We start from the raw sequence: 23,668 nt of genomic DNA, 5'->3' as shown, positions 1-23,668 counted from the left end.
AGCCCTCGATAATGCTAAAGCATTTGAATTTAGCGAAATAGATTTTGTTAATCAAAAGCAAAAAAAAAATATTTTAAGATAATAGCTAAGTAGTCACACTTAAAATTATTTGTAACAGATTACTGTGAAGAAAACTTTTGCGGACCAACTTTTGCAACCGTTTTTCCCGCCTTTACATTTTGTTTTCTTACAATGGCTGCTACTGGATTTGATCAATCTGAAATCTATTTTTCAGATCCTTTTGGAACTGATGGTAATGCTAATGGAAATATAAATTCTGATACAAATGATACTAGAAAAAAGTTCAAAGACTTTATTAAAGACTTTCACGAAGTAAATTTTGTCTTTCCATACAGGTACATATTGATAGTATGTGTCTATGAACATATAAAATTAACAACTAGATGCCAATATAATACTTCGTAAGCTGTACCTACAACGCAGCAATAAATTTTTATTTTTTAATTCTTATATAACTGTAATTATCTGATTTTTTTTTCCAGAGACCAGCTTAAAAGAAATTATAGTTTGGGACAATATTATTTGGATGTTAGTCTAGATGATTTACGTAACTATGATGAGCATTTGGCTGATAAAGTTGAGAAATCACCAACAGAGTGTATTCCTATAGTATGTTGCTATTTTTGTGTATTACTTTAATATAAACTATTCCTGAATATGTACTAGCCAACTTCTTTTTACTATTGTTACTAATTACTCATATAAAAAGTATGGTTTTGTTTGAAAAGTACTTAGTGTCCATTAACCTAGTTAAAGTATTTATCATATTACATTAATATATCTTATCACTGTGTGTAAGCTGACATTTTTTGAAAAACTAAAAATAGTTGGTTTTTGTAATAGTTGCAGTTCAACACTGAATACTTATAAAAGGGTGGTTTAATGACTTATTAGGCACAAGTATTTAACATTTAATCATGGAAAATACCTTAAGTTTATACCCTATCAAATACTACATTGAAATGAGTTGTTTTTTATTTTGACTGGTTTGTTTTTATAAGTTTGAAGATGCTGTTCGTGAAATTTTGGAAGAAATTACAAAACCTCGAACAACAGACCAAGAAGAAATTCAGGATGTCCAAATAACTTTCCGCTCAGAATCACATCCTATGAGTATCAGGAACATGACTGTAAGTTACTAGATTACAAGTAAGTTTCAACCAAGTTTAAATTTAAATCTACTTATTAATCCAAATCCTGAAGCCACTTTTATTTAAGACTTCTTATATTTCTCAGACTAAAATATATATTTGAAACTGTTTATCAGATATAAACTACAATAATTTTTTAAAAATGATTCTTAATTACTTTATTCATAGTGAGTCATATTTGTAATTTAGATTTTTAAAATCTTTTACACAACTAATTTTACTCTATTTTAAATGAGCTAATACAATAATTCATTTTACACCTGATAAATTAATTCTCTGTACATCCAAATTAAAATTAAGCTCTACCTTCCTGGTATTATGCAATCAGCTCCTCATTACTTAAAAGTTTTTGAAAGTTAATTTACTTTTAAACATATCTTACTTTCTCTGTCATTCATAGCATTTAACTGAGCTTCTTTTTTTTGAAATTTAATAATTACTCATAAAAAGATTTATTTAAGAAATCAATTTTACTTTTACATGAGTACCCACAATTACTTATTACTTAAATTTTTATTTTTTATATCAACAATTAATTTTTTTGGTTTTGTTTTGTTTTGTTTAGTCGGAGCATGTTTCGAAGCTTGTGAAAGTTCCTGGAATAATTATAAGTGCATCTGCAATGAGAGTGAAAGCTACAAGAATTACAATTCAATGTAGAAGTTGTCGTAACACTTTACCTAACATAAGTCTTAAGCCTGGATTAGAAGGTTATGCTATGCCACGAAATTGCCCCTCTGATCAGGCATCGAAGCCTGCTCCTTGTCCTATGGATCCTTTCTTTATACTCCCAGACAAGTGCAAATGCGTTGACTTTCAGGTATGAAGAGGTCTAAAATAGTGTTTATAATACTTGCAGGAGTAAATTTGGCTGAACTCAAAAAGGTATTTTTTTTTTACTGTAGCCAGCTAATTCCATTGTTTTTTTTTTTTTTTTTTTTTTTTTAGAGATGATTAAGGTTTGTTTATTATAAGTTTAGATTTAAGGTACAAAATTTTAACAGTTTTGTTAATATACTTGTTAAAAAATTTAATATCAATACATTTTTGATTTTTCACAAAAAGGAGACTATAGAGTACTTCCTTCATGTTCTAATATTAACTGAAGAAAATAAAGGGCTGTATATTTTAAATATAAACCTGTCTCCAGGGTCTTGTCTAGCAAAACATTTTCAACCTAAAGAAAAATTTTGATCAATATAAAACGATTAAGGTTCTTGGTTCCTAATCTAAAGAAAACACATAGTTCATTTATAAACTAGACATTAAAATCATTATCACAATCAACTTTAGGAATTCTCCAAATTAAAATTTTTCATACTGTTGTATTGCAACCAAATTATCACACTTGTTGATAATTTGTTTGCAATACAACAGTATGAAAAATTTAAATCTGGGAAATTTGGCAATTAGATGTTGTTTGTTGACTAACTTAACCATATAAGGATATTTAAAAGCAAGATTTCTTATAAAAAATTATATCATTTAAATATTCTTATATTTAATTTTGTAAAATTATATATTTATGTGTTTTTTTGTTAATAAATGTATTTATATTTAATAAGCTATTATATTTTGTATTAATGTATCCAAAAATTAGACAAACTATTTTATTATAATTGTTTGATGAGCTAATATTTTTATTAACTTGATACTAGTTCCATCAAGGTCTAAATGTATAACCTTAAGTTTCTTAGTGATTGCTGCCTGGTATGGAACTTTATATAAACCTGTCAAAAATTTATCTTTTTAAAAGTTTGTATGAAAAGGTTCTCTGTGTTTCTTTTACTTAGAATTTTGAGTACAGTTGAAAAGCCATGTAGTTATGCAAAATATATTTCAATGTTTAAATTTTTGAAACACCCTTCTCTGATTGCTTTTAAAATGATGCTTAAGTATATTTAAAAAAACTATTTAAATTTAGGTTCTTAAGTTGCAAGAATCTCCTGATGCTGTTCCTAATGGTGAAATGCCACGTCATCTTCAGCTTTATGCAGACAGGTTAGTATACACACATTATATTATGAGCTACATAAACGTTGTAATTTATGTTAACTATTCTATAGTTAGCTATTCTTGTTTACAGTCATACCTTGATCAGCTATTTTGGCTATACAAATTTAAGAATATATATTCATATTTATTATCAAAAGATAATTTTTTTTAATGGATACTCTTATGGTTAGTCCCAGCAGTCCAAAAACATTAGTGACAAAAATTTTAGTAAGTTTTAGACTAGTAAAAAAATTTTTAATGTCTTTTATATGTATAAGTATTGTATATGTATAAGTGTAAAACATTTTTATACTTTTATTTCTTTTTTGTTTAAAGAAAGATTGTTTAAAGATTTCCGGCCAAGATTTTTTTTAATCTATTATCTTAAGTTTTAAACATTTATCAGCAACAAACAATAAATTTGTTTGGTTATTTTCTTTACTTCTTAAAGTTTCAATGAAGTCTTGACCAAGTTTAAAAGCACGTTCTGCACTGTCATTTAAGAGAAAATCAGTGACAAATCTTATGTAACCTGGAAAGTCTAAGTTTTGAATTTCTGGAATGACAATGATCTTTCTTGATGGCATATTTAAGAACAAGATATTAATATACCAGGAGCTGTAAGTCTTGTTGACTTGATGATAAAATAAATATGTCTATTAAAGATGCACCTGTTTTGAAATGTATCTTTGAAATGAACTTCAGTAATCTTACAGGAGAAGAACTCTTTGGCAAGAATATGTATTTTTCTTGCTCAAGTGTATGTTTGAGCCTGATTGCTGAGATCAGAATTTAAACACCTGATAAACTGCAAGTAGTAAGTTATCAGCAATTAGTAAGGCTGCTAAAAATTTATCAGTTGTAATTTATCAGTGTTTATCTATAATTTATCATTAAGTGATTGTGTAATTAGCAAAGCTGCTGGAAAAAAAACTTTAAAGTCATCTATGATACTTAGGTGCCAAAAGTTTCTCTCTATCCTTGTTTAATAAAAAATTTCTTTGTAAAATTCTCCATCTGCACCAGTTTATTTTCAAAACTATTATGGGTAATAACTATAGAAAATATTAGAAAACTTCTAGACAATTTGTTCACCACAATTTGTCATTGTGTTAATTTTGAGATTATTGTAAATTGCTAGCCTATAGTCCAAAATATAATTTGGTCTAAGCAATAAATTACTTTTTAGCTATTTTTTTTAAAAAAGCAGAGTTCAAATTGTAAACCATTTTTCCTTTGATAAGTTAATTTATGATAAAACTTTTAAAAGTCAGAAGTTGCAATAACAATATCTTGCTTGTACTATGATCAGTTAGAGTTGATGCAATTTATATAAACCGTGATAAGTATTAGCAATTTATGCAGATTATTGTACTGTAGAAACATTTTATGTAGCACGCCAAAATAATACAGATATTTTGTCAAACTTCATATATTATACTTTAATTGATATGGTGGATGAAAGGCTAGCATTATTTCCTCAATAATACTAAAATGAAGTATAGTATAATTTTTTACAAAACTAGGTTTGCTCTTTTAGCCTGATAAAATAAATATACTGAGGTATATTTGGTAACCTATGAAGTAGCATGTATTTTTAATCATTAATGTATTACAATTAGAATTACTAGTAAAAGATTTTACTGAAATTAAACAACTTTTTTTTAAAATTGCAATAATTTTATCATATCAAAACTTTTAACCAGATTAAATTAAAATGATCTGTTTTAATTTTTTATTTTGTGCCTAAAATATTTGTGAAAAGTTCTATTAAATTTTACCCAATTAAAATCTTTTTTGGTACTGGATGGGATGTTAATAGACAGAAATAACTAGACTGAAAAACAAAATCCTCATGCTGAAATTGAGTTATAAAATTGAGTATAAAATAGACATTGGTTCTATAGAATTTATTTGAAACATAAAAAGTATAAGTTATTAAGGTTTGAACAACCGCAATTACAGTATGAAAGAAATATTGATGATTATGAAGACCAGTCTCTTTTACATTGAAGTGGTCTTTGATTTGTGGAATTTAAACATCTCTTGTAAAAAAGAGAAGATTTAAGTTTAAACGTTAATGTTATTTTTGTTGGTCAATATAATAAAATGGATACTATATTCTTTATTTTAAATGATCTCTCAAACTAAAAAGAGATGCAAAAATGCATTTTTGTCTAACACTCATGTATAGCTGAAAACTAAATGCTGTTATATGCTGAATTAACACATATTCTTTGTGCAAATTTGGTATATGTCATTGGTTTGGATATAAATATATTCTTTATTTATGTGCCTGATTTTAAAAGCTAATTGAAGTAGCAGTTTTATATTTCCTGTGAAATGATCTTGATGCCGTGTTTTTGACTGTCAAAAATATGACATCAAAATCATGTTGGCACACCTGGGAGAAGTGCTTTTGATCAGGTAGAAAAAAAAAATGGTACCTTTAATTTCTTAATATTCTGGCATCATTCGTTATGATCAATACAGAAGTCATCTCAAAGCTGGTGTTGCAGTAGATGATGATCTGAATAAAGAAAATTTGAACCTGTTGTTGAAACTCTGGAAGAATTCTAGTCTAATTTACCAATTTTCTGTCATTGTAGAATATATAGTCTCAGAAAAACTGGAAATCATGTAATTTGATGGAAACCAAAGACAAAATCTGGTATGAGTGTCATGTGAAAACAAATCAGCAGTTTCTTCAAATTGTGAGGTTTAAAAATCAGAGATGATCCTATTTCACCATCATACCTGATTGTTTTCTGCCACCACCAGACTACAAAAATCAATAGTTCTCGTCCTTTTTTTGTTGAACAAGCTAAAAAGTTGGATGATATTGTCTCACACTTGGCAGTGGTGTATCTACCCTATATACCACTGCCAAGTGTGAGACACTTCTACAGAATTCTTGCTGCAAGGGTTATTGCATGAGTCTTGCATTTAATGTGTTGTTGAATAAACATTTGATTTTTTACCTACAATTGATATCATATTGTGCTTTAAATCCAGAGTAGCACCCAATCAAGCAAATCTAGCTTGTTTTGCACGACATTTACTTTAGCATTTAAATTTATTTTAGTATTTTGTATTATGCTGTTTTGTCAGCACAAAGTACTCTGATAAAATTTTCAATCACAAAGTTTTTATGATAATAAAACAATAATTGGGTGTTCATACTTTTCACTACATTTACATTAAACATTAACTAGAAGCTCATCATGTGGATTTTTTTTATTCTTTTTTTCAATTCCTAAAATGATATTATAGTCTAGTATTATCTTAATAATGAAACGTATACTCTTTTTTCAAATATCACTGTGCAAAGTTTTTGTAATAGTGCTCAATTAATTTTTTTTCTTCAGGTATTTAACAGAAAAAGTTGTACCTGGAAATCGAGTAACAGTCATAGGAATTTTTTCCATTAAAAAAACCTTTGCAGCAAAGAAACGGGTAAGTTAACATCAAATGTAATGAGTATCATTAACTTGTGTGGGTCAATCAAACTGTTATGAATCTTTTTCATTGATATGATTATGGACTACCTTTGTTAATAGGTTTAGTTGGTGTGTTTCAAATTCTAAACTAGTCATTTTTTGAATATTTTCATATTTCCCATTTTTATTCAAAATAAGTTTTTCTTTTTATAAATTCATTATAAACTCTCAGCTGAATTTTTCTATATTGCATAATAAAATTAACTGTTCTTAATTATAAAAAATTAAAAACTTAAAAAGATTTTGATATAAATGCTTATTCCTAAAAAAACTTTACACATTTGGGTTTTAAAAACTTTTTCTGTAGTAATATTTTAATGTTACAATCAAAATACTTTAAATACAAACATACAGACACCCACACACGAGAATTTGACAACTTAATACATATCAAACCTTTAAAATTATCCTTATGTGTTGTCAGTCAACTTTTGAATATTAAAAGCAAGAAGTATTTTTAAAAATTTTCTTTTTAAATTAACTATTCAGCACTCATAATGTTTGCATTTTTAAAATTACTTAGAATGATGATGGTGGTGTTGGAATACGTAAACCTTACATCCGAGTAATTGGAATTCAAGTTGAAACTGTTGGGGCTGGACGCAGTTCAGGAAATATTCATTTTTCTCCAAATGATGAAGAAGAATTTGCAAGATTAGCTGGTTGTTCAAATGTTTTTGATATAATTTGGAGAAGCATAGCACCTTCTATTTATGGTAGTGAAGATGTAAAAAAAGCAGTTGCTTGTCTTTTATTTGGTGGATCACGGAAGCGGTATTGGTTATTTATCAAAACATAATTTGTTATGTTTCGAATTAAACTCTATTTTTTTTAAAAAATAAAGTTATTTTTTTTAAAAAAAAATAAAGTTTATTTAAAAAAAAAAAGTTTTTTTTTTTTTTTTGCATATTGTGATACAGTAGTTTGGTAATAAAACTGAAAATTTTATTGACAGTTTTTAAAGTTTACTTCTTTTTTTTTTTTTTTTCTTTTTTTATATTTAAAAAAAAAGATTAGCTTTTGAAAAGTAAAGTTATTACGCAAAGGTAGATAAGATATTTAATAAACATGGGTATTTATGTTAAATAAGCTCTTTAGAATGTAAAAATGCATAAGTTCATAATTTAAGTGTAACTAGAAAACTTCTCATTTTGTACTGGTTTTATTATTGCAGCATTAAGTAACATTAAAAATGAAATCTTTAGATTACCAGATGGTCTTACTCGAAGAGGAGATATAAACATCCTTCTACTAGGGGATCCCGGTACAGCAAAAAGCCAACTGTTAAAGTTTGTGGAGAAAGTTTCCCCAATCGGTATTTATACATCTGGAAAAGGAAGTAGTGCAGCTGGGTTGACAGCTTCTGTCATTAGGGATCCTGTTTCTCGTAACTTTATTATGGAAGGTGGAGCTATGGTTCTTGCTGATGGTGGTGTTGTTTGTATTGATGAATTTGACAAGGTAAACTTTTCTTTTTCAAAGTGTGAATAGTCAAATTTTCACTAAGAAGGAGCCTAAATTTTTTTTCTTTTATGGGTCTGCTGCCAAGTGAACCAGACACTAATCCAAATAACTTCCAAATTTATTTAAACCATTATTTCAATGTTCAATATATTCAATACTGGATGTGTAGTGTTAATTACCACATGCATGGCTTCTCTTTGAACTTGCATATTAGGTCTAAATATTTTCAAAAATTCTTTAAAGCAAAGCTTTTATATTCTTGTGTTGAAATAATACTCTAAATTTTCTTCTACTAGCTTTTTCTTGTTCAAAATAATTACTTTCAAGTCAGTATCTTCCAAAGCTACCTATTAAACTACAAATAACCTTTATACTCAGTTGAAATCATTTCTTGTGTAAGTTTTTGTGTAAGTTGTTTTTATTCTATTGCAAAGGAATAAAAACAATACATAAATGCATAACAGTTCCAGTATTTTCAGTTTGAAAATAATCTAGTCAGAGAGTGTACTAAGTACATGTAGTATTTTTATAGTTATGTTTGTTTTCAAAAATCAGTGAAAATGCTTAAAAGAATTTTTCTTAAAGATAGTATGCAGCTGCATCAATTATTACTTTGTTTAGGTGTGTTGTTGTAGTTTATATATTTATCTTGGTTATTTACACTGTTCTGCAAAACATTAGCAACTTTTTTATGAACATTTAAAATAGTATCTAATTGTATCATTTTGTATTTTTATCTTTGTGTTTAATTTGTGTGAGAATGATTTAATGATTGTGCGAAGTTTTATGAGTTTAATTTTCTGTAAATAAAAAACTGCAACCATTTTTATGAAAAAAACTTAAACTGTTGAACTCCAAAATATGAGCAACTTTTTTATAGCTGTTTAAAAAATGACTAAAATCAATAATTAATGGATGTCCTTTACTTTTTAGGATCCGGGACTTGATGAATTTATCTATTTTTTCTTGTGTGATCTCATTCCATATGATTTTAATAACTTTATACTGCTCATCACATTTTTAAAGGATCTTTTGTGTATGTAAGCAACTTCAAGTTGATGCCCTAAATTTTCATTCAAATTGAGATCAGAGGATTGAGCTGACCACATCATTCCTTAATTTAATTCATTTTAAACCATTGTTTAATGAAATCAATTTTGTGTATTGGTTTGTTGTCTTGATAAAATGTCCATAGAAGAGGCATTTTATCATCAGCTTATAGAACCATCTTTTCCTTAAGAGTCAAAATAAACAAATCAATTCATAATGCCATTTATTCAATGGATAGATTTAATTCCACTAAAACCAGAAAAACAACTTCAAACCATTTCACCTTTTCTACCACCATCCTTAATTGTTCCTCTTGTGTATTTAGTATCCAAATGTTTACATTTAGGCCTATGAACCTTCAAATTACTCTACAATACTCTTTTCCAATTATTAGTAGTCCAGTGTCTATGAGTATTTTCTAATTCAGTTCTAGTTTTTGGATTCTTTAAAGAAATAAAAGGCTTTTTTTGCTGCTCTGAAGCTCAGAAGTCCTGAAAGTTGTAACTGTCTACAAACTGTATTTTTGGACACTAAAAATTTCAGTTTTTGAATGGTAATGTTAGCCCTGTTGAAAGAATTCTTTTCGATGTGACAAATAATTTTTCTATCTGTGAAACGACATGTTTTTTGTGGTCTTCTGCCCTTATGTTTTCTTTTTAAAGGATTATTATTTTTTTTTTTGGAATTAGAATAGAGCAGTTTATAAAGTTGCTAATGTTTTAGAAGATCATATTTTTAAATAAAAATGCAAATACATAAAAAAAAAAACATGTTTGCAAGTACATACAAAGCAACATGTTTATGTTTTAAAGGACAGAGTAAGTTAAAATATTAAAAGTTTTTTCTTTTTTCTTTTGTTCTTTTAGATAAATTACTTAATCTTATAGATGCGTCAAGATGATCGTGTGGCCATTCATGAAGCTATGGAACAGCAAACCATTTCTATTGCTAAAGTATTTTTAATACATTTTATATGATCTAGTTGATAACAAAATAGTTGCATAATTTGTTTTTATGTTTTAGTTCATGGTGTATGTTTCTATCGTAGGATAATATTGATAATATAAACCATGTATACTGAATCCTACAAATATCTTTATTTAATTCTCGGCAATAATTTCACTCTTTAAAATTTATAAAAAAATTTTTCTATGGTTTTGTTTGTTTTAAAAGGCTGGTATTACAACTACACTGAATTCCAGATGCTCTGTTTTTGCTGCAGCAAACTCAGTATTTGGTCGTTGGGATGATACTAAAGGGGAGCAGGTTGTTTTTTCAATACTTAAATTTAAAATTCTTACAAATTTTGCATATCCAACCTTAGTTTTTGCACTGTATTTATAATAATAATAATAATAATAATAATAATAATAATAATAATAATAATAATAATAATAATAATAATAATAATAATAATAATAATAATTATTATTATTATTATTATTATTATTATTATTATTATTATTATTATTATTATTTTTATTGTTTTTGTTATTATTGTTATTATTATTATTATTATTATTATTATTATTATTATTATTATTATTATTATTATTATTATTATTATTATTATTACTATTATTGTTGTTGTTGTTGTTGTTGTTGTTGTTGTTGTTGTTGTTGTTGTTGTTGTTGTTGTTGTTGTTGTTGTTGTTGTTGTTATTATTATTATTATTATTATTATTATTATTATTATTATTATTATTACTATTATTATTACTATTATAATTATTGTTATTGTTGTTGTTGTTGTTGTTATTATTATTATTATTATTATTATTATTATTATTATTATTATTATTATTATTATTATTATTATTATTATTATTATTATTATTATTATTATTATTACTATTATTACTATTATAATTATTGTTATTGTTGTTGTTGTTGTTATTATTATTATTATTATTATTATTATTATTATTATTATTATTATTATTATTATTATTATTATTATTATTATTATTATTACTATTATTATTATTACTATTATTATTATTACTATTATTATTATTACTGTTATAATTATTGTTATTGTTGTTGTTGTTATTATTATTATTATTACTATTGTACATGGTTCGTACTGTACCTGGAAAACCTGGAAAATTAGCCAATTTTGGGTAAAGTCATGGAAAACCTGGAAAAGTCAGGGAGTTTTTATTTTTTCTTCAGATAGTCAGGGAATTCTGATTGAGAAGTTTTACAATTAAGCTATTATGTTTCTGTTGGTGCTACCCATTTATTTTGAGAATTAAAAAATACCCTACAGTGTTTCACAGGAAGGCATGTGATCGAACACCTTTATATGACCACACATATTTTATTTTTACAATTTGACTGCGGCTTTTTAACTTTTTTTAAAGTTGAATATTTTTTAATATTTAATATTTAGGTTTTCTTGAAGATCATCTGAAACTTCTTAGTGTTCATTCTTAGTCATCCTTAATAATAAGATCCATACTAATATGTATAATAAAATCCATACTAACATCCAACTTAATTAATAGCTAAGTTTTATAAGTTTTGTCATTCAAAGCATGTAAAATTTTAGCATTTCATTACAGTAGTAAATTTAAACATTTTATAAAAACCATTGCAAATCTTGAAAATGGTCAGGGAAATTCATTTGATTTTTCAAAAAAGTCAGGGAAAAGTCAGGGAATTTTATATAAATATTTGGCTACAAACCCTGTTGTAAAAATTATTATGTTTTAAACTCATGGTCAATTGCAATACTTTTGTTAATAAATGTTCAAACAATGTTATCTATAGATGTATTTTAAAAAGGAGTAGGCCTTTTATGGTAAAATACTCAATTCAAACCTCTAAAATTAAAATCTGCATTTTCAATCTTCCACTTTAAATTCAATATTCAAATGTAAAGCATGTCTCCCACCTAATACACAAAATGAAAGATTTTGCAAACTTTTTCTTTGTGTCATTTGTAAAAAAGTTATTAACTACTCATAAGCTTTTATAAATACTGGTAGTTAAATTTTTTAGCATGGTGTTTCTCAATCATCTATTCATTGGTAAATATCATTATAATCAAAAGAAATGTATTAACTGGACTTATACTAACTGTTTATGTAAACATAATGCAGTTCCTTTATGGATTTAAAAGTGAATAGAAATTTAATTTCCTTTAGGGAAAATAAATTAAATTTCAATAAAAGTTAAGTTTAGCAACAAAGTATTTTTTGTTTTCTAAACATGGAGGTTAATTTAAGTTAGCTCAAATCATTGTTTTAAGCTTGTCATGGTCATGGTTAGGATTTGGGTTAGAACTAATCCTAATGTTAACTCTAATGTTAACCCTAACCTTTACAAATTCAATATAAAATAGTTTGAAATAATATAATCCTAAACTCGTTGTTAATGTATTTCAATTATCTGCACTAATAAAAATGATACTAAATTTAACATTTATTTTTAAGAAATGTTAAATTTGTTTTTAAGAAGGTTATATACCTACCAGCTAATGTCCTGCATGAAATCTATAGAATTCTTTTCATAGGTTCAACCTAATAAAAGTTTCCTTTACATTACTGTTCTTTTTAAAGTTTTTAAACTGTTGTACATATTAATTTTTTAAATTTTATTTTTTAGAATATTGACTTTATGCCAACAATTTTATCTCGTTTTGATATGATATTCATCATTAAAGATGAGCATGATCAAAATAAAGATGTGGTGAGTGCTCTCTTGCTATTTTACTATTAAAGTTTTTACTTTGTATGATCTGAATATTGTATGCATAAATATGTTTCTTGCAGCATTTGGCCAAGCATGTCATGCAGGTTCATCTTCATGCAGGACAATCTAATCAAGGATTGGAAGGAGACCTTAGCTTGCCTTTTTTTAAAAAGTTTATTGATTACTGTAGAAGGTATGAGTTTTATATTTTTTTTTTTACTTAAAATGTTGAGCATCTGTGAAATTTCAAATTATGTTGAACTGCAAAAATTTGAATCTAAATTTAAAAAATTAAAATCTTGCTGTACACTAAAATTCCAGGAAAATAAAAAGGGAATTTTTTTTTTTCGTCACTTAAAATGAAATTACTTTTCTCATACAAATAATCATGTGGATATTTTTTTTTTTAAAAAAGGAAAAGTTTAAACAATTTTGTTGCATATCATTTTTAAAATAGTTTTCAAGTAGTAATTATTATAGTATAAAAAATCTCCTTATACTTTTTTGTCATACTTAAAGGGATACTTATTATACTTTTTTATACTTCATTGAAAAGTCTTTTCATCTTAATTCAGTAAGTTGTTTTTTAAAAGATATGTTGAAATATGATAAAAACATTACTAAAGTATCTTAACAGTAAGTTGCAAAAGTTTATTTTTGAGACAAGTCACAGCTTAAAAACACATTTGGCTTTAAAAAGTAAAAGTTTTATGTTTCATTTTCAGAAATTGTCAAAAAATTTGTATCATAAGATAGAGTATATCTTCTTTTTTGTGTGATTGACTTCATATAGAACCTCCAAGATACAAAGTTTCATAATTTATTTCATTTGTTTTAAGATATTTTTTAGGCTCACAAAGTTAATGCAATTTTTCATATTTTTCAAAAAAATTCATTTTTTATCAGACTGCTGCAAGTGTTTAATCAACATTTTAATTATAACTTTAATTTTTACCACAATTGGTTACCCTAAGTAAACAAAAGTAAAAAATTTTTAGTACTTTCCGTCAGTAGATATTAAGCTGTAGTGTCAAGTCTTGAAAAAACCTTCCTAAATTATTACCAATTGGCAACTTTGAGGTACAATTGTTCTTAAATTGTTTGGAAGCTGTCAAAAACAACTGCAAAAATGAATTTTAGGAGTGAAAAGCTATGACTATACAAAGCATCAGGTGATCACCTTTTTTATTTATAAAGTTATAGTTGAAAAACAAAAAATCTACTGTAAGCTCCAGATACTCAAATTTTGCTTATATTGGTTAATACTAATTTAATCATAACTTTTAAATGGATTAGTCAATGAAGATGAAATAGAGTTGTGTTTTCTGAATAACATTTCTAGATGATCAAAATTAGGTAATTTGATATGGAATGACTCATAGTAACTGTAGTAACTATGGTAATCAGCTTGATTATGGTGATAATAATTAAAAGTTCATATGGTAATAAGATTGATAATAATCATATTGGAAATATTGGGTAAGATAAGAAATTTCTGGAATTTTTGATATACTTTCATAAAGTTTGTTTTTTAAAATATAAAATCAACATGTCTATCAATTGCATAGTCATGTTTACAAATGATTAATAACAGACAATAAGTAGATGTTTTGCTACTCATTAAGCCACTGCTTGTGATGAGTATCAAATCTATAGTTAGAGGTTTATGCAAATAGTAAAAATGCATTAATATATAAAGCATGGCTCATTGTTCATTCTAGAAATAATGTATTAATAATTATTTTTTTCTGATAATTTAATTTGTTAAACAATTTTATCTGTCAAATACTATTATAATTGTGTAATCTTATTTTAAGAAAATGTGGACCTCGTCTATCTGAATCTGCTGCTGAAAAACTTAAAAATCAGTATATTCTGATGCGTAGTGGAGCTAGAGATTTAGAAATGGAATCGAGCAAAAGAAATTCTATACCTATTACTGTACGGTAAGTTTAAGAAAAATTTAACTGCTTTATCTATGGATTATATGTATTTATATATTGCATATATGTTACATACAGACACACACACACACACACACACACACACACACACACACACACACACACACACACACACACACACACACACACACACACACACACACACACACACACATATACACAAAATATATAATGTATTATTATAGTATAATAATACAAATACTCTTGTGCGTTTGAGAGTGCTTGATACTATTGAATAATAGAGCAATATTTATTTATTTACTTATGTAAAATGAATAAAAACACCTTTTTATGGAACTCTGAGTTTCATGCCTTTCGGCAATCATCAGCCATTTTGTATATCTTTACTTAAAAACCATTTAAAAATTAGAAATTAAAATCACAGTAGAACGAGTTCTGACGTTACTAAACCAAAACAAAACAAAAAGGCGTCAAAGGTTTTAGTCCCTGGTGTCGAATAAGGATAGCAAAGATTACAAACTTTTGCTGCTTGATTGTAGGGCTTGCATTGTGCTATAATCTTCCATGTAATCACCGGTTTCAGATTTTTAGATTTTAGCATCCATATTTCTTTGGAAAGTTCGGTGTCATTTTTATATTTAGGTGCGTTGAAAGATTTAAGATGGTTGGCATATTTAAGTTTAAATGTAGTTTCACTTATACCGAAATAAACTTTGTCTTTGAATTGAGGATCTCCAGAATTTACAGTGGCTTGGTATACAACATTGCTAGAAAGGCATTGGTTATTTAACTGACAATTTTCTTTGTCTATGCAGTTGCATTTTTTTGTTATTTTATATTTATTGCTTTGAAGAATTTTGTTATTATGTGCATTTATTAAAGAACTGATGTTAGGCATGCAACTATAACTAACTTTAATATAGTTTCGATTAAAAATTTTATGAAGCCTGTGTCTTACTGGAAAGTGTTGGTCAATTAAAGCTAAGAAGCGCTTTCCAATATTAGTTTCAACATTTTTGCTAAACGGGGGGTTGTACCATATAATTTTACGTTTGCGATATTTACTTTGATGTTTGTCTATTTGCGGTTGGTAGGTGAGTTTTGAATTGTATCCTGATTTACGTAAAGCCTCTTCATAAGGAAGAATAGAGTTATTGAACACAGTTTCATTTATTGCCATAGTTGTTAATCTTGACTCAATAGTGCGAGGGACTTCTTTTATTATATTAGGTGGATGGTTTGAATCAGAATGAACAAACAAAAGTTGGAACATACAATATGGTTGATAAGAACTGTGGATCAGGTTCAATGTTACATCCAGATAATTTACAATTTTAATATTAGATTGAATGGAGATATTTAGATTGTTACCTTTAAAAATATGAGTAAAATGCTTTTTAATTTTCTCCATTTGTTGGCCGCTTTTGTTTTCAAAAATAACAAGTCCGTCATCACGATAAAAGCCAAAATTATTTTTATTGCAATGTTGAGAAAGCTGAAACAATATAAAGATACCAACTAGTTCGCAAACTACAGCTCCATCAAATGCACCCATTGTGACATCAAATAATCCGCCTCTTTTCTTTATCCAAGCTTGATCGTTTTTAAAAATTAAAGATTTTCTTGAATGATATATTAATTTTTTATTGTCATCATTTATAACAACATGTTGTTCGGCAAAACTGGTTGAATTGGTAAGAGTGGTTTCACTAATAGATGGGTAAAAATCATTTATATCAAAAATTAGAAATTTGCAAAGGGGTTTATTTTTGATGTTTTTAAACCAATCTGTAACAAATAGGATGCTTTGCCATTGATTCAACTGTAGTTTACTTTTTAATTCGTAATTTTTAAAATGTTTTTTAGGCTTGGATTTTGTTAATTGTACTTTGGTATGATGCTAAATTTAGCCACATTGCATCATCTTCTGAATCAAAATGATTGCTCAATATAGCATTAACATCTTCACCATGATTGCAAGAAATTTCACTTTTGTCAACTGGTTATTAAAGCATTGATGTGGATATTCTTTTTCTGACAAGCTACCTTTTTATATTTTAATAACATCTTTGTGTTAAGCTAACTTTTTATGTTATTAGCTAGCTTTTTATGTTATTAGCTAGAATATTAGCTAGATTGTGTGCACCAAAAGATGCCAAAAAACCACTTTTCACTGATTGCAGAAAACTTAAATCCTCTGAATTTTTAATGAGAGTGGTTATTTTCACCTTCTTCACTTTATTGATGGATCATGCACTGTTCTACTTTTCAGTGATATGGCTCTTACCACTTGGCATTTTTGTTAAGAAGTTTTAAAATTTTCTTTTATGCTTTATGGTATTAGAATATTTGAGGGTTTTATCGCTCTAATAAATGGAGCAACAAGAAAAAACTTTTTTCAATACTTTTTTCAGATCTTTGTTGATTATTTAACTTTTTTTTAATAGGAAAAAATGTTGTAATAGTTTCATATATAGCATTTTTTCTTTTATAAACTTTTTCTCAATCACACGTGAAAACTATGCACACAAAATAAAGCAAACTATAAAGGAAGTTTGATATCTGGAAAGCTCCAGTAAATCCAGTAAAGTTTAAATGTAGTAGTATAGCTTTTATGAGTATTGGTATAATAATAAGTATTAATATATTTTATGGGTGTTAATAACTTATATTTTTGTTAGCAAATATTTAGGTTTGTCAACCAACCATTCATAAATTTTTTTTTTCTCTTTGTAAGTTTTACTGTCTCAACTTGTTTTTAATTTAACTTATATTAAAAACAAGCTTATAGTTTCATTGAACAAGCACAAGTTTATAGTTTCAACAAACAGAGGGTTGAACTGGTATTTTATAAGTTATTTAAAGAACATTAATGCTGCATAAAGTTTCAGAGCTCTGTTTGCCATAAAAATTTATTTAGTAGAAAACCTTTACAAGTGTTTAAATTCTTAACGGTAGTGGTATGCTTCTAAATGTTGCATAGGAAACCCAACAGTAAGGTTTTTATGCAAAGCAAACTGTCTTATGAATGGTCTAAAACTCAAAATGCACTAGAAGGCCAGAAGGATGTTTTGCTTTTCAAATCCATATTTTAATTGGGCTGCATAAAAATACATATTTTAATATGAATTTTTTATTCAACTTTTATTCAACAGTTTATTCTAGAATAACTTATCTTTTGGGTTATAACTCTATTTTAAAAAAAAATATTAAAATCCTAGACAAAAAGTGAAAACAACTTAAAATAATTTTAATGCTAGTTTATACTGTATTATGCAACTTGCTCATTTATACAGTTAGTTTTCACATATCCTTATAATATGTAAAAAAGTTTTTAATTGTATTTTTATTATATATAGTCAATTAGAGGCTATAGTCCGCATTGCTGAATCTCTTGCTAAGATGAAGCTACAGCCTTTTGCGACAGAGAGTGATGTAGATGAAGCTCTTCGATTATTTCATGTGTCCACATTAGATGCAGCAACCTCTGGTAATTTATCTGGTGCAGAAGGATTTACTCCTGAGGAAGACATTGAAGAAGTACGAAGAATAGAGCAAGCACTTAAAAAAAGATTTGCAATTGGGTCTCAGGTTAGTTTTTAAATTGGATTAGTTATTTTAATTTGGTTTCTCTTTGAATCCAGATACAATAATCTTATACTTGCTGAAAGGTTTTGTTAAAATCCATCAAGTTTAAAACATTTCTTTTTTATAAAGATATTATATAATTTTTGTTTTATTAAAAAAAATACATAAAACAATCAGCAGGGGAAGGAACAGAAAAACTATCATGTTAAAGAAAAAAGTAGAATGTCCTGATAATAGCTTTCAAGTTCAGAAAGTATATCCTCATCCATTTTTTTTTTTTTTTTTTTTTTTTTTTTTTGTTTTGCTTTGTTTTGTTTTGCTTTGTTTTGTTTTGCTTTGTTTTATAAATTATCGTTGGTTTAAAGGTAAAACTAACTAAATACCAATTTTTTATTTCGGAGAAAACGAGGTTTTACATGTAAATCGGAAAAAAGGAAATTTATATTGGCTTAAGGAAATTCACTTCTCGTGAAAGTACTTTAGACGATAGGATAGGCAGTTATTAGTTTTTCATATTATAGTACGTCAAAAAATAGTCAATTTTCTAGCCCAGCTCAGTTTTCATCAAAACTTTACTTGAGATTTACTTCTAAACCGGCGATATTGTTTATGTGAAAATTGCCTACATATAGTTTACTGTCTGACAAACTTTACTGCTTTTTTTGAGGTCCAGGTCATTAAACTTGAAAAAAAAAATTTTTCTTAAATGGGAACTCGTTAAATAATCATGGGTCCCAAAGGGCTTCTAAAAAAGTTTTCTCAAAAACTAGTTTCGAAAATAATAATAATAAAAAAATGTAGCATTAAAACAACAAAGTTGAAACTTTCTCAAAATTTTCGATTTCGTTGTTTTGATGCTACGTTTTTTTTGTTTTTTTTTCTCTTCGCTAACATATGAAAAATAAGTTTTACGATCTACTACTTATGATTATAAAGCTTGTAATTTTGGTAATCTCTTAACAACCCAACACCTGATTTTTAAATAGTATTTTGTTTTTGTTATCCTTTGTTATGTATTTTATTGTAGGTATCTGAACAGAGAATTGTCGCTGACTTCGTGAAAAATGTAAGTTTTAGTTAGAATTGAAATCAGAAATTACCAAACAACAAAACATTGGCTAAAGAACTTGTTGTTATGGGCTATTTAAAATTCGTATTTTTTATTTGCAGAAATATAACGAAAAAGCGGTTTCGACTGTCATTCATATCATGCTGAGGCGCGGTGAGTTAGAACATCGATTTCAAAGAAAGGTACTTTATCGTGTTCGTTAGAAATGCAAAATTTTCATCAGAACTGAATAATGGTTGAGAGCATCCCGCAGGCAAACAAAAGAAATATCTAAATATTGCATTCATATTTAAATTAGGAATCATTTTTTCTTAAGCAGAAAAAGCTTTAACGGTCCCTATTTTGACATTCCGTAAAGGTTTTATAAATAAAGTGGTATCCAATAAAAACAGAAGAACATAAAAAAATTTTTCTTTGTTTATTTTAAGTGGTTTTCTATCACTTTAATATCTAATCTTTAGAATCAAACTTAATTTTCTGAGTCAACCTCGACGTTTGATTAAGAATTATAGTAAATCGACATTTTCATTTGTTTTACGTAAATGAAAAAGAAAAAATGTGTCAAATTTTAACCATTTTGTTTTGAACAAAATTTAATCTTAAAAGCTTATTTAGTTCCCATTATATTTGCTTGATCTAATATCCGTTTGTAACCAACATTGGGCTTGGTCCTTTTAAGACCTCATCATTGTACGACTCCATTCTCTCGCTATCTCTGTTTCAATGTCGCATTATCTTGTTAATATCTTGTTGTTGAAGCTTTTTTTTAATTTAACTTTTTATATAAGTTTTCATACAAAATACTTGGCCTTTGATCTAAGCACTGAGCCCACTGTGGACCAAAGAGACCGCCAGGTTTTATGTCGTGTCAATCAGTTGAAACTTTTTTTTTATAAGAGTATTGGTAGTGTACTTAGAGAAAAAAGGGCTTTTGAAATACTTTTTAGGTGCAAAGGGCCAAAAAAGGGCCAAAATGGGGCACTAATATAGTTTTCACCCCTCCCCTTTTTATAATTAATTATTATAGAAAACTTTGTGCTGATCAAGAATTGTATAAAAACATAGGTCCAAAAATCAATAAAAATTGCTCTAATTTAAATTTGAAATTTAAAAAAAATTTACACTAAACACTTGTAGTATTAGCCATCTTGTTGAAAATTTTTTCATAATTCACCAAAATTAACGGAAATTAAAAAGGCCGGTTTCTATCACTATTTAGTACTACTATTAGAGTAAAATTGTTTGATTTTTTATTTTGTTAAGATTAAGGATTTAACAGCAGAATTATTTGGCGTGGGCCTAATGTTGTGTTTCCCCTCCCCTCTGGAGTGGCTCTGCCTATCTTTATGGTTTGTTGACCATTAGTCAATTAAAAGCAATGAAATTTAATATAACATTTTTAATAACGAAAATAAAATCCAGGCGGAGTAGTTATAAAAAGATTTTTTGAAAAGATGTCAAATATTAGCATTATTAAAGAATATTAACGTAATTTTTGTTATTTCAAGTTTAAGAAAGAGCACTTTCCATTGATTTGCAGACACATATATATCATCTAGAATGTAATATACTATATTTTAGATCACATAAAGTAAATTATATACAAAAGCCTTTAACATTCATTTAAATGGAAAATATTGTTTTTCAACGAGATGCTGTGTGCTGCTGTTGTTGGCAAATGTTCGGAGCAAGGTCTAAATCTTTAAGTATTGTTAATTCAACTGTTGAAGATATGATGAAGCTGTTTGTTTATCCAGAGTACTCTCTAGACGTGAGTAGCTATCCAAATGTTACTAATTTGTTTTATATATTTATGTCTATACTTATCTTCTTGAATAATTGTTTAACATTGATTTCTTTGCAATGTCTACATATGTATACTATATGTATAGTATTTGTATGTGAACACACAAGTGCATATATATACTTACATACATTTTATACCTAGGTCTATGAAACAAGTATCTCTTCAGGTGATTAAGGAACCTCAGATTATCCTAGAACTTTCCCTGAATAAAACAGGCCAGTTGGTATATATTCTTCGGAAAGGAATGGGAAGTAAGTCTGCAGTAGAGAACAACATCTTTGGAAAATTGAGTGACCTAGAAGAGTCCATATCACATTTTTATCAAGTAGAAAAAGTAACATTTATATATCTTTTGTTATTTAAATTAGATAAAGAGAAAAACCTTTTTCTGAGTTATTATTGCTATTGTTCAGGTTAACTTCCTTGGCAGTGTTGAGGGCACAATTACAAAAGATCTTGTTTTTGTTTAAGACACTCCTAGCTTTGTTCTAGATTTGATAAACCAACGTCATCTAAATCCCCAATCTGCTTTTGTTCGGATTTCCATGGACGAGGAGGTGGTTTCATGAAGGTTATTGTAAATGTTTTTGATGAAAATGAAAATACTTCAGATTTATACTTAAATAGTGGTGTACAGCGTTGCCAAATCTTAGCCATAGTTGAAGATGTGCAAGAATCAAACTTCAATTTAAGACTGATATTGGAGAAACTCGCTTTGCAAAATCTAAAGTTTTCACCAGCTTTTGATTTGAAGTGTGCTAATGCAGTTTTCGGAATATCAAGCCATGCAGGAAAAAAAGCTTGTCTTTGGTGTGAAGGAGACTCAAGTGAAGTATGTGGTAAACTACGAACACTTGGAAGCCTTGACTATTGGTATCAAAGGTACAATGTTGAAAATAATTCCAGGAAATCAAAGATGAATCATTTTATGAATGTGATTTATCCAAGAATTCTCTACCTTGATGAAGATCCAGATACTCTAATACAACATTTAGTACCTCCTCCTGAATTACATATCCTGATAGGAATAGTAACCACACTAGGTTGCTTATTAATGAATCTTTGGCCAGAGTTTGATAATTTTTTGAAAACTAGAGGTGTATTACAGAGAGGATATCAAGGCAGAGGTTGGGATGGAAATAATTCAAACCAGATACTTAAGTGTTTAGATGAGTTAGAAAATGTTATATTATCTGCGGTTCCTGGTCTTGTTCCAATAGTTCAATGTATGAAAGACTTTAAGGCTGTAAAAGATTCTTGTTTTGGTCGAACACTTGAGCCTGGATATCAGCAGTCCATAATAAAATTTAAAAACTCGTTTTTATCTACTCAAGAAATTGCAGATATTCTCGGAAAAAAACTTTCAGTTAGTTGGAAAGTACACATACTCTTGTGTCATGTGCAACCCTTTGTTGAGTACCACAATTGTGGCCTGTCTAAATTTGCTGAACAATGTGGAGAATCAATACACTCTGAATTCAAGCCAACATGGAATAGGTTTAAAAGACAAGAAAAAAACAAGGCCCATGGAGGAAGACTCCTCTCATCTGTGATTGATTTTAACGGAAGAAGAGTTAGTTGATAGTTATTTACCATATGATATTTACATTAGTCTTATAAATATTTTAAATGTTTATTGTTGTTTATAAATTTTGTATAATTTCTTTAAACTTCAACTTTAGTAATAAAAAGATAAAGTTTTATTTTTTTTAATGGACCTCCAAAATTCTTAAATGGGCTTTGGGCCCCTCAATTTTACCCTTTTGCCCCATTTATGACCCTTAGCACTTTGTTTTGATTTTAAAAACGCTCTTTTCAATTATTATAAGACAAATACTCTTATACAAAAAAGGTTTCATTCAATTGACACGACATAAAACCTGGCGGTCTCTCTGGTCCACTGTGAGCCAAGAATTGATTAAAACAATTGAAATGTTTTCATATTTCAGAGTATAAGATTTGGATTATAATTTCATTTCACGTCATGCCTTTTTGAATTTAATGAAAAAGTCTAAAATTCCAACTATTTCAAAAAAAAAATTTAACATTTTATCTAAAATTCAAAACCTGTTCAATGTAGCTGAAAATGGATTTCAAAACTGCATTGGAATGCAAAAAGTCTTTTGCAAGCGTCTTAAATCTTCAGAAAACAATGCCTTCATCCACAAAAACGCAATAAACTTCTGGTCTGCTAATTAGAAGCAGGCGTATATTTACTTCTGCTGTTTACAAATGTTTAAAACTGTACTTGATGCAACAGCGGTCCTGACAATACAAGGCAAACCTGCCCTTCGTTAGACGGAGTCAGCATGAAAAACAAAATGTTTTTGTAGAAGAAATAAAAAACACTCAGATGGAGATTATTTTAGATAAACATAATTCCAGATAAAGTTGTTGAG

General features: G+C 27.5%; 1 protein-coding gene and 1 pseudogene across 3 annotated transcripts; both read left to right on the top strand.

The window, feature by feature from the left end:
• LOC145182651 (DNA replication licensing factor mcm5-like) lies at positions 1 to 20,034 on the top strand. Of its 2 annotated transcripts, XM_090084617.1 has the most exons (16): positions 1 to 356; positions 504 to 630; positions 1,023 to 1,151; positions 1,738 to 1,992; positions 3,097 to 3,173; positions 6,536 to 6,623; positions 7,191 to 7,441; positions 7,873 to 8,128; positions 10,069 to 10,134; positions 10,355 to 10,447; positions 12,794 to 12,877; positions 12,961 to 13,073; positions 14,698 to 14,826; positions 18,165 to 18,396; positions 19,421 to 19,459; positions 19,564 to 20,034. In XM_090084617.1, the coding sequence occupies exons 1-16, from the start codon at positions 193 to 195 to the stop codon at positions 19,663 to 19,665; spliced, it is 2,205 nt and encodes a 734-aa protein (XP_089940743.1). In that variant the 5' UTR covers positions 1 to 192; the 3' UTR covers positions 19,666 to 20,034. The 2 variants fall into 2 exon arrangements, with proteins under 2 accessions (XP_089940743.1, XP_089940744.1); XM_090084618.1 differs by lacking the exons at positions 18,165 to 18,396; positions 19,421 to 19,459; positions 19,564 to 20,034 and adding an exon at positions 16,672 to 17,521 and having other exon boundaries at positions 112 to 356.
• Positions 20,035 to 20,964: 930 nt separating this feature from the next.
• LOC149889612 (uncharacterized) lies at positions 20,965 to 22,960 on the top strand (annotated as a pseudogene). Its single transcript, XR_016451799.1, has 3 exons — positions 20,965 to 21,262; positions 21,411 to 21,603; positions 21,683 to 22,960. The product of XR_016451799.1 is annotated as an uncharacterized LOC149889612 (transcript).
• The last annotated feature ends 708 nt before the right edge of the window (positions 22,961 to 23,668 follow it).

This window comes from Hydra viridissima, unplaced genomic scaffold (assembly GCF_058129835.1).
Source record: "Hydra viridissima isolate aposymbiotic clone 2 unplaced genomic scaffold, HvirCarnegie_v1 scaffold_4, whole genome shotgun sequence".
In the NCBI taxonomy this organism is placed as follows: domain Eukaryota; kingdom Metazoa; phylum Cnidaria; class Hydrozoa; order Anthoathecata; family Hydridae; genus Hydra; species Hydra viridissima.
Note: the sequence above shows the minus strand (reverse complement) of the source record. Positions and strands in the feature narration are given on the sequence as shown.